This window comes from Triticum dicoccoides, chromosome 6A (genome assembly GCF_002162155.2).
Source record: "Triticum dicoccoides isolate Atlit2015 ecotype Zavitan chromosome 6A, WEW_v2.0, whole genome shotgun sequence".
NCBI lineage: Eukaryota > Viridiplantae > Streptophyta > Magnoliopsida > Poales > Poaceae > Triticum > Triticum dicoccoides.
The window spans coordinates 623,878,381-623,891,314 of record NC_041390.1 but is presented as its reverse complement, the minus strand read 5'-3'; the positions used below and the strand labels follow the sequence as shown (position 1 = coordinate 623,891,314).

Genomic DNA, 12,934 nt, shown 5'->3' with positions numbered 1-12,934 from the left:
AATACATAGACAAACAGAGTGTCACTAGTATGCCTCTACTTGACTAGCTCGTTGATCAAAGATGGTTATGTTTCCTAACCATAGACATGAGTTATCATTTGATTAACGGGATCACATCATTAGGAGAATGATGTGATTGACTTGACCCATTCCGTTAGCTTAGCACTCGATCGTTTAGTATGTTGCTATTGCTTTCTTCATGACTTATACATGTTCCTATGACTATGAGATTATGCAACTCCCGTTTACCGGAGGAACACTTTGTGTGCTACCAAACGTCACAACGTAACTGGGTGATTATAAAGGTGCTCTACAGGTGTCTCCGAAGGTACTTGTTGGGTTGGCGTATTTCGAGATTAGGATTTGTCACTCCGATTGTCGGAGAGGTATCTCTGGGCCCACTCGGTAATACACATCACTTAAGCCTTGCAAGCATTGCAACTAATGAGTTGGTTGCGGGATGAGGTATTACGAAATGAGTAAAGAGACTTGCCGGTAACGAGATTGAACTAGGTATTGAGATACCGACGATCGAATCTCGGGCAAGTAACGTACCGATGACAAAGAGAACAACGTATGTTGTTATGCGGTTTGACCGATAAAGATCTTCGTAGAATATGTGGGAGCCAATATGAGCATCCAGGTTCCGCTATTGGTTATTGACCGGAGACGTGTCTTGGTCATGTCTACATAGTTCTCGAACCCGTAGGGTCCGCACGCTTAAAGTTCGATGACGGTCATATTATGAGTTTATGTGTTTTGATATACCGAAGGAGTTCGGAATCCCGGATGAAATCGGGGACATGACGAGGAGTCTCGAAATGGTCGAGACGTGAAGATCGATATATTGGACGACTATATTCGGACTTCGGAAAGGTTCCGAGTGATTCGGGTATTTTTCGGAGTACCGGAGAGTTACGTGAATTCACCGGGGAGTATATGGGCCTTATTGGGCCATACGGGAATAGAGGAAAGAGGCCAGAAGGAAGGAGGCTTGCGCCCCCCCTCTGGTCCGAATTGGACAAGGGGTGCAGCCCCCTTTTCCTTCTCCCTCTCCTCCTCTTTCCTTCTCTCCTACTCCAACAAGGAAAGGAGGAGTCCTACTCCGTAGGAGTCGGACTCCTCCCTTGGCGCGCCCTCTCCTAGGCCGGCCGCTTCCCCCTTGCTCCTTTATATACAGGGGCAGGGGGGCATCTCGAGACACACAAGTTGATCGTTTCTTAGCCGTGTGCTATGCCCCCCTTCACCATAGTCCACCTCGATAATACTGTAGCGGTGCTTAGGCAAAGCCCTGCGTCGGTAGAACATCAACATCGTCACCACGCCGTCGTGCTGACGAAACTCTCCCTCAACACTCGGCTGGATCGGAGTTCGAGGAACGTCATCGGGCTGAACGTGTGCTGAACTCGGAGGTGCCGTATGTTCGGTACTTGATCGGTCGGATCATGAAGACGTACGACTACATCAACCGCGTTGTGCTAACGCTTCCGCTTACCATGGTACGTGGACAACACTCTCCCCTCTCGTTGCTATGCATCACCATGATCTTGCGTGTGCGTAGGATTTTTTTTGAAATTACTACGTTACCCAACATTAACAGTTTTAGATTCTGACATGGAAATGCTCTGCAAAATTCATGCTTATTGCCAATTTTGTTGCTATCATGAACTATAAATGTTTTATGAGGTACCCAAACAAGTGCTCCTACAAGCAATAATCATCACACCGAATCACCACGTCATGTGAGTGTATAAATGTTTTAGATATAGATGCTGTGAGAGACAACAAAAGGTTTAGAAGAATAAATCTCTTGCTGTCAAAAAAATAATTCAAACAGACCTATTTATTTGTTTATCATCATTTTTTGATAAGGAGGGGCTATTGATGCGCCCTTGTTAGCATGTACAACCCCGTAAGGCAAGACGACCACATGGAGGAGCATGGACACCTTCAGATTCACCCCGGTGAACCTGTGCTCAACATGCGCGGTTTGGCAAAGGCGAAGCTCCGGCTGCTACTATTTTGAGAAAGGAAGGTGTCCGCTCCTCCGCTGGCCCCGTTGGGATCTGTGCAACCTGGCTTCCACAGGCGATATCCGACAGGAGGTGGACCACCGATCCATGGGGAGGCTTGTCGTGAGGAGGAATTGCAACCGCACACAAACTCCATAATAGGTGATGCCTCTGCATGGAAGACTAAGCTCCCATGTAGGTACACACGTTAACCACACCGTCCAACTACATCGTGATGAGACTACCATGCGCACCATACATCGTAATTCTGACACTATATAGTAGAGTATATACCACCCTTAGCCTCCCTCGGCAAAGCTAGTGAACTGTAAGGACTATTGGGGCGGTTAAACGGATAGTAGGAAAGAAGCGAGCACGCAACGATGACTTTCATCTTACACACGCCGCCAAGATTGAAGGTGCCATGGTTCCTACCAGCTTTCTCGGGCTTGAAGACCGTCCAAGCTTTCTTGGGCTTCCTCTCGCCTTGCCGCCATGCATCCACACAAACCTTGAGCTCTCCGATGAATTCAACGGAAGCGACACACCACGATAGCTGGACCACGCCATCCGCATCAACCGGCACTTCCATCTCACTTCCAGAATCGAGTAAAATTACTTTCCTGTCGGGCATACTGGATACTGGTGGTGCACACGGGAAATTCACCGCGGACACCATCTGGCCATGACGACCCATCAACCACTTGCATGATGATTGTCGCCTCCACTTGCATGCTGATTTATCACATATTTCAAAAATGAGCATCAAGTAATTCAAAATGTTCATGGCATGTTCGCCTCGACAAGTATCTTCCAGCTCGCGGCCGATGCCCTCCCTAAGAAAGGCTCCATCGTGCTAGTGCTCACGGACCAGTACTTGGTCCTCGAGTGCTTCTGCAGCTCGCTTCGGCCTCCACGATGTAGATGCCGGTGTCAGGAACGCCTATGCGTGGGCGGTCGACGTCGAGGCGCGAGGGTACGGCCCAATAGTATATGTACTGATTTATGCTTCACTGAAAGAGGGTCATGTTTTCTTACCTTTTTCTTATCTGTTTATGTATTTGTATGCAATGGAAAGCACATAAATTTCTTATTCCAGTATGCCGGGTGCATGCCATAATTCAATTTCGGTTCGTTAAATATTAACATGATTTTTTAGAGATTTATCTTCCTAATTGACTTGCAGCTAGCAGTGCTAGATTGGTACACCTTATTTGTAATGGGGTAACTTTACACTGACCCTTTTTATATGATCGTTTGCTATACACTCATTCTGGATTGATTTTTTTCTGCCATGTGATGTTCTTTGTTTGCCAGACGTTTCTACAGTGGAGCACCTTTAGTCATTTGCGCACCTACAGGTGTGTAATCCGGATTACATATGTTTTACATTTTTCTTCAAAACTGTAATCTTCATTTTGAGTGACACCATTAGTTCAATGCCAAAATCTGCCTCAGCACTTTTGTACCATTTAGAGTTGTCACATTATTCTAGCGGAAAAAAAGAGTTTGACATTATTAATTTAAATACTTTTGCCTCTCTTGGATCTTGACAGGGCTCTTAAACCACCACATTAGTTCTAATGATGATCAGTAACATATTATTGCAGAAGTTGCTCACATTGCAGAACAATCTTGCATTTGTACACCGGTGAAGTCTCACTCTAATAGTACCTTGCATTCTCATAGTTGGTCAACTGAAACGCAGCTGCTATGAAGAACTGTAGCATCTGATTTGGGTATTCCATGAGTGATATTGTTATGCTTAGGTAGTTGGTATTTTATGCTCGCTAAAACTCCACCCGTTGCGAGTAGAAAATAATAATTCATGCATTTGAGGTCTTGATGTTTGTGATCCTGAACGTACATATTTTTCAATAATTATATTTATCTTTTAGCAATTGCTTCCACTTAAGATTTTTCATGTGCATTATATTCCGTTTCTATAAATTCCCGCCGCAACGCGCGGGGTGTCTTCTAGTTTAAAATAATGATCGTCACGTATTTGAAAACCGGTATTTAAAAAATATCATGTGTTCAAAATTTGCCCGTCATGTATTTGTAGAATGTTCATCTTGTATTTTAAATTTTTCTGTCATGCATTTGAAAAATATCATGTCTTAAATTTTTATCAATCATGTTTTTGTAATATGGTCACATGAATAGTGAAAAACAGAAGGAAAAAAAAGAATCTAAAAAAGAAGAAGGAAAAGCTACGGGTCCGTCTGGCCGCCGCTCCCTCTCTCCCCAAAGCAGCGGTGATGGAGGCGGAGGAGGCCCGGTGGATCGGCGGCCTAGACGAGATGGAGGCGGGGACCGCGGTAAAGGGGGTCGTCCTCCCAGAGCACGCCGCCGACCTCGACGAGATGGAGGCCGACGCCGGGGGCGGAGCGACAGCGACAGCGACAGCGACGACGGAGGAGAAGGAGTGCTGGGAGTACGAGGCAGAGTGGGAGTACGAGCAAGCCCTCACCTTCCGCGATAGCTGGATTTCCATCTGGGGCGCCGAATTCGGCTCCTTCGACCAAACCAGTAAGCAAAATTAGATTAGATTAGATTCCTTCAGCAGCAGCCAGCAGGTTAGATTTTTTGAGAAAGGGTTATTTCTGGTTAATTATGACTATTGCAATTCTTTCTACTATGATGCTCTATATTTCTGTTCTGTTATTAATTCTAGCATATTTGTTCTGTTTTTATTTGATATCATGATGCATTTCAAGTTGAGGAAGCCAAACGTTTATAATAGAGTACTTTGTCTACGTTGCAGAATTTCTCTATAGAGAGATTAAACAGGTTGTTGTTGAAGAGATAGGCCACGAAAATGTAGTTCAGATTGTTACTGATAATGGCTCAAATTACAAGAAAGCTTGTAAAACTCTTGTTGAACAACCAGAATTCAGTCATATTGTTTGGCAGCCATGTGCAGCCCACACGGTTAATCTAATGCTTAAAGACATAGGTAAGTTTCCTGAGGTTGATGTGATAGTCAAAAGTGCCAAGCAAATCTGTAGGTTTTTTTATAATCACAACAACCTACATGATAGCATGAGGAAGAACGTTGGTGGTGAGCTGATTAAACCGAATGCCACCCGGTTTGGAACTGTGTTTATGTTCCTTGAGAGTTATTTGGAGAAGAAAGATAAATTTAGGAAATGGATGGTGTCCGACGACTGGAAGAACAGTATTTGGAAGAATGATGCGGACCATGTGTTTGCTGAAGAGTTGCTATCCAGTAACATGTGGTGGACAGCCTTAGAATGGGTTCTTGATTTGCTTGAGCCACTCTATGTAGCCCTCAGATATGCTGATACACAAAAGAAATGTACTCTATCTGGTTTCAAGAAGACTATGATGACAGCCATACAAAAGATGAGTTCTCATCTTGGTGGTGGGTCACAGATGTTAGATAGAGTCATGAGCAAGGTGTCCCCGAGGATGGAAGATATGCAAAATGAGACACTAATGGTTGCAGGTAGATACTAAGTTAATAAAACTGAAATTTTGTTGCTTTTTTCTTATGGTTATTAACTTCTCTTGATTCTCCTTTTCTTATACAGCTGCTGTCCTTGATCCGTTCACACATTATCGGGTGAATTTGAGCAACCTTCCAGAATATGCTTCTGCACTAACGGATGTCATCGAGAAGATAGCAGACCCTGAGAGCGCTCTTTTGGCTATCAATGAAATCAGCACTTATAGGGAATGTCGTGGGAGGTTTAGGCATAGTTTGGCACGCTCTTCCGCAGAAAGAATGGCACCAAGTAAACCACGATACTTATCTCCATTGATTAGCTCTATTGCCTCATGTTGCAACTTCATTTCAGCATCTCTAACTTTGTTTTAACCATGCAGCTGAGTGGTGGTTCCAGTTTGGAGGGGAAGTTCCTAATTTGCAGAAGTGGGCATTGAGAATTGTTTCACAGTGTGTCTCTTCAAGTGGCTGTGAGAGGAATTGGACTGCTTTTGCCTTGGTCCACACGAAGCAAAGAAATCGCCTTCTATACTGCAAGCTTCACAAAAGTGTTTCTGTACGCTACAACCTGAAGGTATGTTTGCCATGGTCTATGCATAAAGTCTCAACTTAGCTATGCTACAAGTATTTACTTTGCTAAATCTTGGGTTCTGTTTTTATACATTGTAGTTACGTGCTGAAGAAGATGAAGATATTGTGAAGCTGAGTTATAGGGAGAAGGAAATTGATCCATGTGCAGTGATGATGGATACAGTTATGCATGACGAATCAAACCCAATGATGGAGTGGCTGAACGAGGATGAAGAGCATATAGTCCTTGATGGATCTGATGCTGCTACTGCTGTGTTGGAGGAAATACGTCGCCTTAACTCAAGGAGGAAAGCCTCTCATCTTGGAAGGAAGGAAATTAGCAGGAAAGGAAAGAGGGTACGTGAAGATGAGGAGGATGAGTTCATTAGCAGTGAGGATGATGATGAAGCGAATGGATCCATGGACATTGATGATGGTGATGATGGCCAAGAAGAGGATGATGAATCTGATGGAGAAGGTTTGCCAAGACAAGCTGAAAAAGATGCACGAAGCCAAGTGAATGATATTGAGGTAACAAGGGATGAAAATATGGTGAATCGTAGATCTGGACGGCAAGCCAAGAAGGTCAAGGACGTCAACTCCCTTTACTATTAGGTAACAAGTTACTTTTTCTTATATGAGCTAGCTTCTGGTTGTATATTTTTCTTCATACTGCACTCATGTTTTTGCGTTAGTAATAAATAACATGGTAGAAGCTTACTGCCTGGACATACTTTGCAATGCTAGCATCCATGCCGTTTATATAATTTGTAATGCTAGACATTTTTGTTTCATGTACACATAACTGATGTTTTGTATTGCAATATTTATGAAGCCTCTGACCATATTTGCATTTTTGTTTCATGCAAGACTGAAGACTGGAAGAAAATTGAAGTCTACCTGATGTGTTTTGGAGGCGCTGGTTTGAACTTCGATTACTTCTGCTCTATGACTTGTGGATTGTGAATCTGGACTATTGTGTGTGTATTTTGGACTCGTAGTAGGGATTGGTGTGTGGGTATTTTGGACTGTAATTTGAAGTTCTAATATGCACTGTTATGTGTGTACCTTGGGCTAATATGGACTGTTAACTAGCCTATTGAGTAGATCTGGACTACTGGATGTTATATCATGCTCTGAACCGATGTTTACCATTGAGATGGAGTTCTAATCTGGTATAACATGTAAATTGCTGCTTTGTGATTCTATATTTTGCTTGTACATGTTTTCTTGTGGCTATTTCAAATTTCTGGGCAAATTTCGGTCAATTTCGTTCAAATTTCGGTCATTTTTCGTCCCAAAATTCAAATTTTGGTTTGTGCTTTTCGTCCGAAGTTTCCCGAAATTTTTCTGAAAACCCGATTTTCGGCCATTTCGCCCTGGGGCGAAAAATTCTGCAAACCGAAATCCAAAACCCTGTTCGTTACCCCCTCTGCCATCCATTGTTGCCAGATGTTGATTGCTCTGCTCTTTGTCTAAGGAGCTTGATGTTGGTATTATCTCAATGCATTTCAACAGCTAAAAGGATGATACACACCTGAGATAACATGATGTTGGTTCCTTGAACTGAAAAACATCTGAAATGTTTACAGGTCGATCCATTTTAATCTGTGTGCACCTTAAAAACCACTGCCTGCTCACCCAGAATTTACCCATCTCAACGTTGTCTAGTGTGATGAACTTAATCATCTTATTAGACCATTCTTCTCAGGTTATCAATTCAATCTCTTCCAAAGTTGTTTGCTCCCAGTCTTGCACTAGCAAGCGCATTTGTTCTTCGTAGCAGCATTCAACTGTGTGCTGCTTGCTGGCTTAACTCAGTTTATGGGCACTTAATAATTTGTGTCTAACTTACTTGTGCGTTTGCCACCAAAGAGACTTCCAGTTCAACTTATTTATTATAAAGTTCCACTTGTTTACTGAATAATATAGTGTTGTATCTTTATTTTTCTGCTAATCACTGTGCAATTTGTCTCCTTTTCTTGGCCGCAGATAGAATTTGTTCCATTCCAATCTTATTAGGACCGAATGAAACACTGTCGATTTGCTTACTTACTGGTGTTGGATGCAGGATTCGTGCTTGGTAATGACAGGTCCTACCCGTCCCATTGTTATGTTGGGTGCCGCGACCTTTGAGATTGTGCTCAAAGTGAAGGAAGGCAGCACGGAGTCTAGGGATAAAGTCTTAAGCTTCTTGGCTGTTCCTCATGACAGTGTTAACTGTTTGGAGCTTTCCTGCACAACAGATAGGAAATACATCAGCAAGCTTAGCACGCTGGAGTTTACAATGAGTCAAATTGCTTGCTCCGTGGAGGCGACAATCAGCGTGCAAATGGTTGATGGATCGTCATGGCCACACGGTGTCCGAGGTGAATTTTCCGCCTGTACCACCAGTATGGCCGACAGGAAAGTAGTTCTACTCAATTCTGGAAGCGAGAAGGAAGTGGAGGTTAGTGCAGATGGCGTGATCCGGCTATCCAGGCGTGTCGCTTCCGTTGAATTCACCGGAGAGCTCAAGGTTTGTGTGGATGCATGGTGGCAAGGCGAGGTGAAACCCAAGAAAGCTTGGAAGGTTTTCAAGCCCAAGAAAGCTGGTAGGAACTATGGTACCTTCAATCTTGGCGGTGTGTGTAAGATGAAAGTCACTGTTGCCTGGTCGCTTCTTTCCTACTATCCGGTTAACCGCCCCAATAGTCCTTACGGTTCACTGGCTTTACGCAGGGAGGCGGAGGCAGAAGGACGTACTGTCTAGTAGTGTTAGAGTTACGATACCTCCGTCCGAAAATACTCGTTATCAACATGGACAAAAAGGATGTATCTAGAACTCTAGATATATTCTTTTTTATTCATTTTGATGACAAATATTTTCGGACGGAGGGATTACTTCTGGTGCGCCTTGCTCAGGTGTTGCATGTACACATGAAGTTTAGATTGTACTAGTAATCATGTATTGTAGTTTCATTTAGAATCCCATGGCCAACTTTGTGTGGATGCAAAGCAGCGCTATGGATTGAGTTGCTTTGGTGGTGCCAAGTTATCCATCGTTTGCATGGACAAGTGTGGTGCCAAAATGGTCGATTATCCTCCTGGCTTTGCTTGCTTGCCTACTTGCAGTAAATTAAGTAGGGTCTTCATAAGATCGTTAAGCCCATGATATAACTTGGCAATTGATCGATTGCACAAGGTGAAATTGATCTGGTTTAAATTTCAAAGGATCTCCGGTAGTTAAGAGCCGATTTTTTATTAATAATAAATAATAATTCTGCAATTCCCAAACTAGTAATTATAAGTTGAAATTTTGAAAAATAGGAAGGACACGATGATTAGTAGCGTCCAGGCCTAGTCGCTGTTGCGAACCATGTCCACACCTGGACGCTATTGTTAGCAGCGTCTCGTGTTTGGTTGAACCTGGCCTCCGTTCGACGCCTCGTGTTTGGTTGAACCTGGCCTCCGTTTGACCTAAGGCCTTGTACAATGCAAGGTGCTTAGGGAAGATGTTTAAAGAAATAAATCAGGTTTTTCTTAAGTATCGATGCTTATTTGTATAGGGTAGACGTTTAGTTAGGTGTGTCTGCTAGCTGTAGAAATAGGCACCGGTGTTTCGGTAAAATCGAGTTTATTTTTCTAAATACCTCCCTAAGTATCTAGCATTGTACAAGGCCTAAGAGCAACTATGACGAGACGATCTAAACTGACGTGAATTTTCTCCGTTCTTTGTTCATTTGGATTGGTCAGGGGAACACCAGTGTTCGTTTTTGTCGCTGGTTCGTAGGTGTGTTTAACATGGACGAAAGCATTTCAAATTCGCACTGGATTTTGGAAAATTTAAAAATAAACAGCCATCAGAAGTCCTATTTATATTAATTAAATCTAAAAATTTAAATAAAAACAAAAAATCTATCAGCGGCGGGCAGTATATCTAGGCGGTGGCGGAGTTCTCCTCCTCCTCCTTTGTCAGGTCGACGTAGACTGGCGCCATCATCCATGGGAACACCTGCTGGAAGGCTGCCAGCTGCTGCTCTGCCTGCCGCTCGGTCTCCTTGTCGATCGCACCCATCCACACGGACGTGCACGACACATACGCCGGCAATGTGCTCCTACACGGACGTACTTTTGGGATCTCCATCAGCTGTGCGTGGCCTGAGCCCGGCACCGGTCCGTGCGGTAGGTTCACATTGGGCTACGGCGCTGGCACGCCATGCTCCCAAAAGTACTGGCGGTGGAGCACCGACATGTAGAGGCGAAACCGTGGCCGCTGACTCTAGGTCGATTTATCTTTTCTCATAAACTAGCGAATTACCAACTATATTACCCAAGAGTAACAACCAAGTCATATATACATTGTATGCTTGCAACCATTGAATAAATTGTACAGAATACCAAACAAAGAAGATTCAACGAGGTTGTGGAACAACTCACATGCACCATCCATAGGTCAAGGGGATGATCCTAATGATGAGCGAATGATCCTAATGACGAGCAGTCAGTGAGATGATGTTGCTCTTGTGATGATTAGTGATGTCCACGCTAGAGCTTGCTTACAACCATATGAGGTAAGGAGCGAAGGCTACATGCGTATTAGGTTTAATAAGTCAAGAAACCTCTATCTATACGAGGAAAACAACTCGGTTGAGCTTAGATAGAGCACCAATCGAACAACATGATTGGACACCGTCCATACTGGCGTCCACACTTGGATGTTGTTAGCAACAGAGTCCGCCCTGGATGTTGTTATTCCTGGCATCCTTCCTACTTCTACAATTTCCACCGGCCCTTTACCAATTTCAGAATTACAGAATTATCATTTACAATTAATAAAAAAAATCGGAGTTAAGAGGGTGAAACAGATAACAAGCAGAGGATGGCATCCTCAGCTTATCAAGCGAGGTGAAACACTCACAAGCAAAGGGTGTGGCATCCTCAGTGAGCTTATCAAGCTGGGTGAAACACTCACAAGCAAAGGGTGTGGCATCCATAGTGGCAGACTGCGTCCAGTAAATCAAAGCCAACATGCCTCTCTGCTTTGGTGCCACAAGTCATAAGAAACATGTCTCACCAAATACTGGCCTCTGTACCGTCCGTTCCGCCCTGGTACAGAGGAACGCCCTTCTAAAGTTCTAAGCTTTTCGATCCGCTTGGCCACCCATTTGTGGTGGTGTTGCCATGGCGGACAACACATGTTTGACAAGGGTGGTAGATCGAAGAAAGCAATTTTGCAAACCATTCCACGGTATTCTAGGCAATATCCTGCTAAGATCCCCTTTGAGAGGTTGCTGGAAATGAAGAAAAACATGTATCTGTTTTCTTTCACTATTGAAGTTTCTGAGCAGCCGAGACGGGAGGTGATGATCCTAATGATGATTTTGGTCGCGTGGACATTGATGTTGAGAATGATGATGACCCAGGCAATCGGTCTGTGGATAAAGATTTGTTAGAGAAGGATGCAGAGCCAATTAATGAACTAGATGTAGGTAATAGGAAAGATCTTACTAGTGCGTAGTCTCGTTGCCAATTCGGCAGTTCTATCTATGATTTCACATTCATGGACGTTGATAAGATCCTTCCATTTAGTAGCACCTTAGGATGGCATAGCCTTAACGTTAATGGCGAGGTTCAAAAGAGGAAAGACTTGCGGTGGATACCGAGGCACCCAGAGACGAGGAAGGGCGTACTCCATTGCATTGCCAGAATCCATGTTCCATATTTGAAGCGGGTTGACCTCTGTGCTTCTCTCATGGTACAATCCTCTTCTTGCTGAGCCCCCTTTCTCCTCGGTCCACAGAGAGAAAAAATGTAGGACTGGTGCCGATGTAATATTTAATATTTTAGAATATTATGAATTAGAGAAATTTACATGCTTTCTCATTCCACTGCAAGTAGGAAGTGGAATTAATACAATGAATTCAGAAGCATCAAACCTCTCTTTTTTGAAAAAATCAAAACACATCGAAATGGTACCAGCCGTACTTAATAATAGAAGGATTTGGCAGAAATATGTAAAATCGTTTTTAGACTTTTCCAATTGTTCTAAACTAATAGAAGTAGCTTCGCGTAAAGACTTTTTTTTTACGCGACAGAGAAAAGTGACTACGAATTCCCCTTTTTGTTTGCGAATCCCTGTCTTTTTCTATTTGGATTTTAGTGAACAAGTGTTTACATGAGATTAGTTGAGTAGGCTTGCCTTATCTGCTATAAGATAGCTAGTTGTGGGGCTTTTGAAAAAAAAGGCTAAAGGCTTCGCTATCGCTCATGGCTTGTATTGTAGTCGTAGTCTTGTAGTCGACCCTCCATGCCTCCCAAAAACACTAATTACTTTTGTTAATGGCAAATTGGAATGATATTAACAGGTCGAGTTCATAAATCAAGCTTGTAGAAAAAGCGAGTACTAGTATTTGATGGTGATGGTGAGGATGACTAACCTCGCTCTTGCAACCATGAATATTTTCTAGTCATGAGAGCAACTGTATTTACAAGTTCAGTAGCCTGAATGAGCTTTCTCCTCAATATGGATGTGGTGATTGTTCATAAACTTCTTGAAAATCAGACGGACTTATTATCAATGCTCCAAGCTCCATGTGTTTTAGGGCTAAGACTACGTTGGTGTAGGCTCCCCTTATCCTTCCTTTGGCATTCGCCGATCGATATCTAAATGAGTGAAATTTCGATTCTCTAACTGCTCTGAAAACAACTTGGGATGATGGATGCCTCTGCAGTTTGAGTTTCACCCTGTCCAGTTCTTTGAGGTGTCTGTACCTCTCACTCTGCTGCTGGTTCTGTCTTGGAAAGCTCTTGGACGTAGTGGGCTGGCCCATTACCGTGCGCCGATTGCCTCAAAAAGAAAAAGGAAAAGAAAAAGAAAAAGAAAAAACACAACATACCC

The 12,934-nt window shown here is 43.3% G+C and overlaps 1 protein-coding gene across 1 annotated transcript; it reads left to right on the top strand.

The window, feature by feature from the left end:
* The first annotated feature begins 4,623 nt into the window (after positions 1 to 4,623).
* LOC119318621 lies at positions 4,624 to 7,244 on the top strand. Its single transcript, XM_037593198.1, has 5 exons — positions 4,624 to 5,484; positions 5,570 to 5,773; positions 5,865 to 6,058; positions 6,154 to 6,669; positions 6,925 to 7,244. The coding sequence occupies exons 1-4, from the start codon at positions 4,956 to 4,958 to the stop codon at positions 6,667 to 6,669; spliced, it is 1,443 nt and encodes a 480-aa protein (XP_037449095.1). The 5' UTR covers positions 4,624 to 4,955; the 3' UTR covers positions 6,925 to 7,244.
* The last annotated feature ends 5,690 nt before the right edge of the window (positions 7,245 to 12,934 follow it).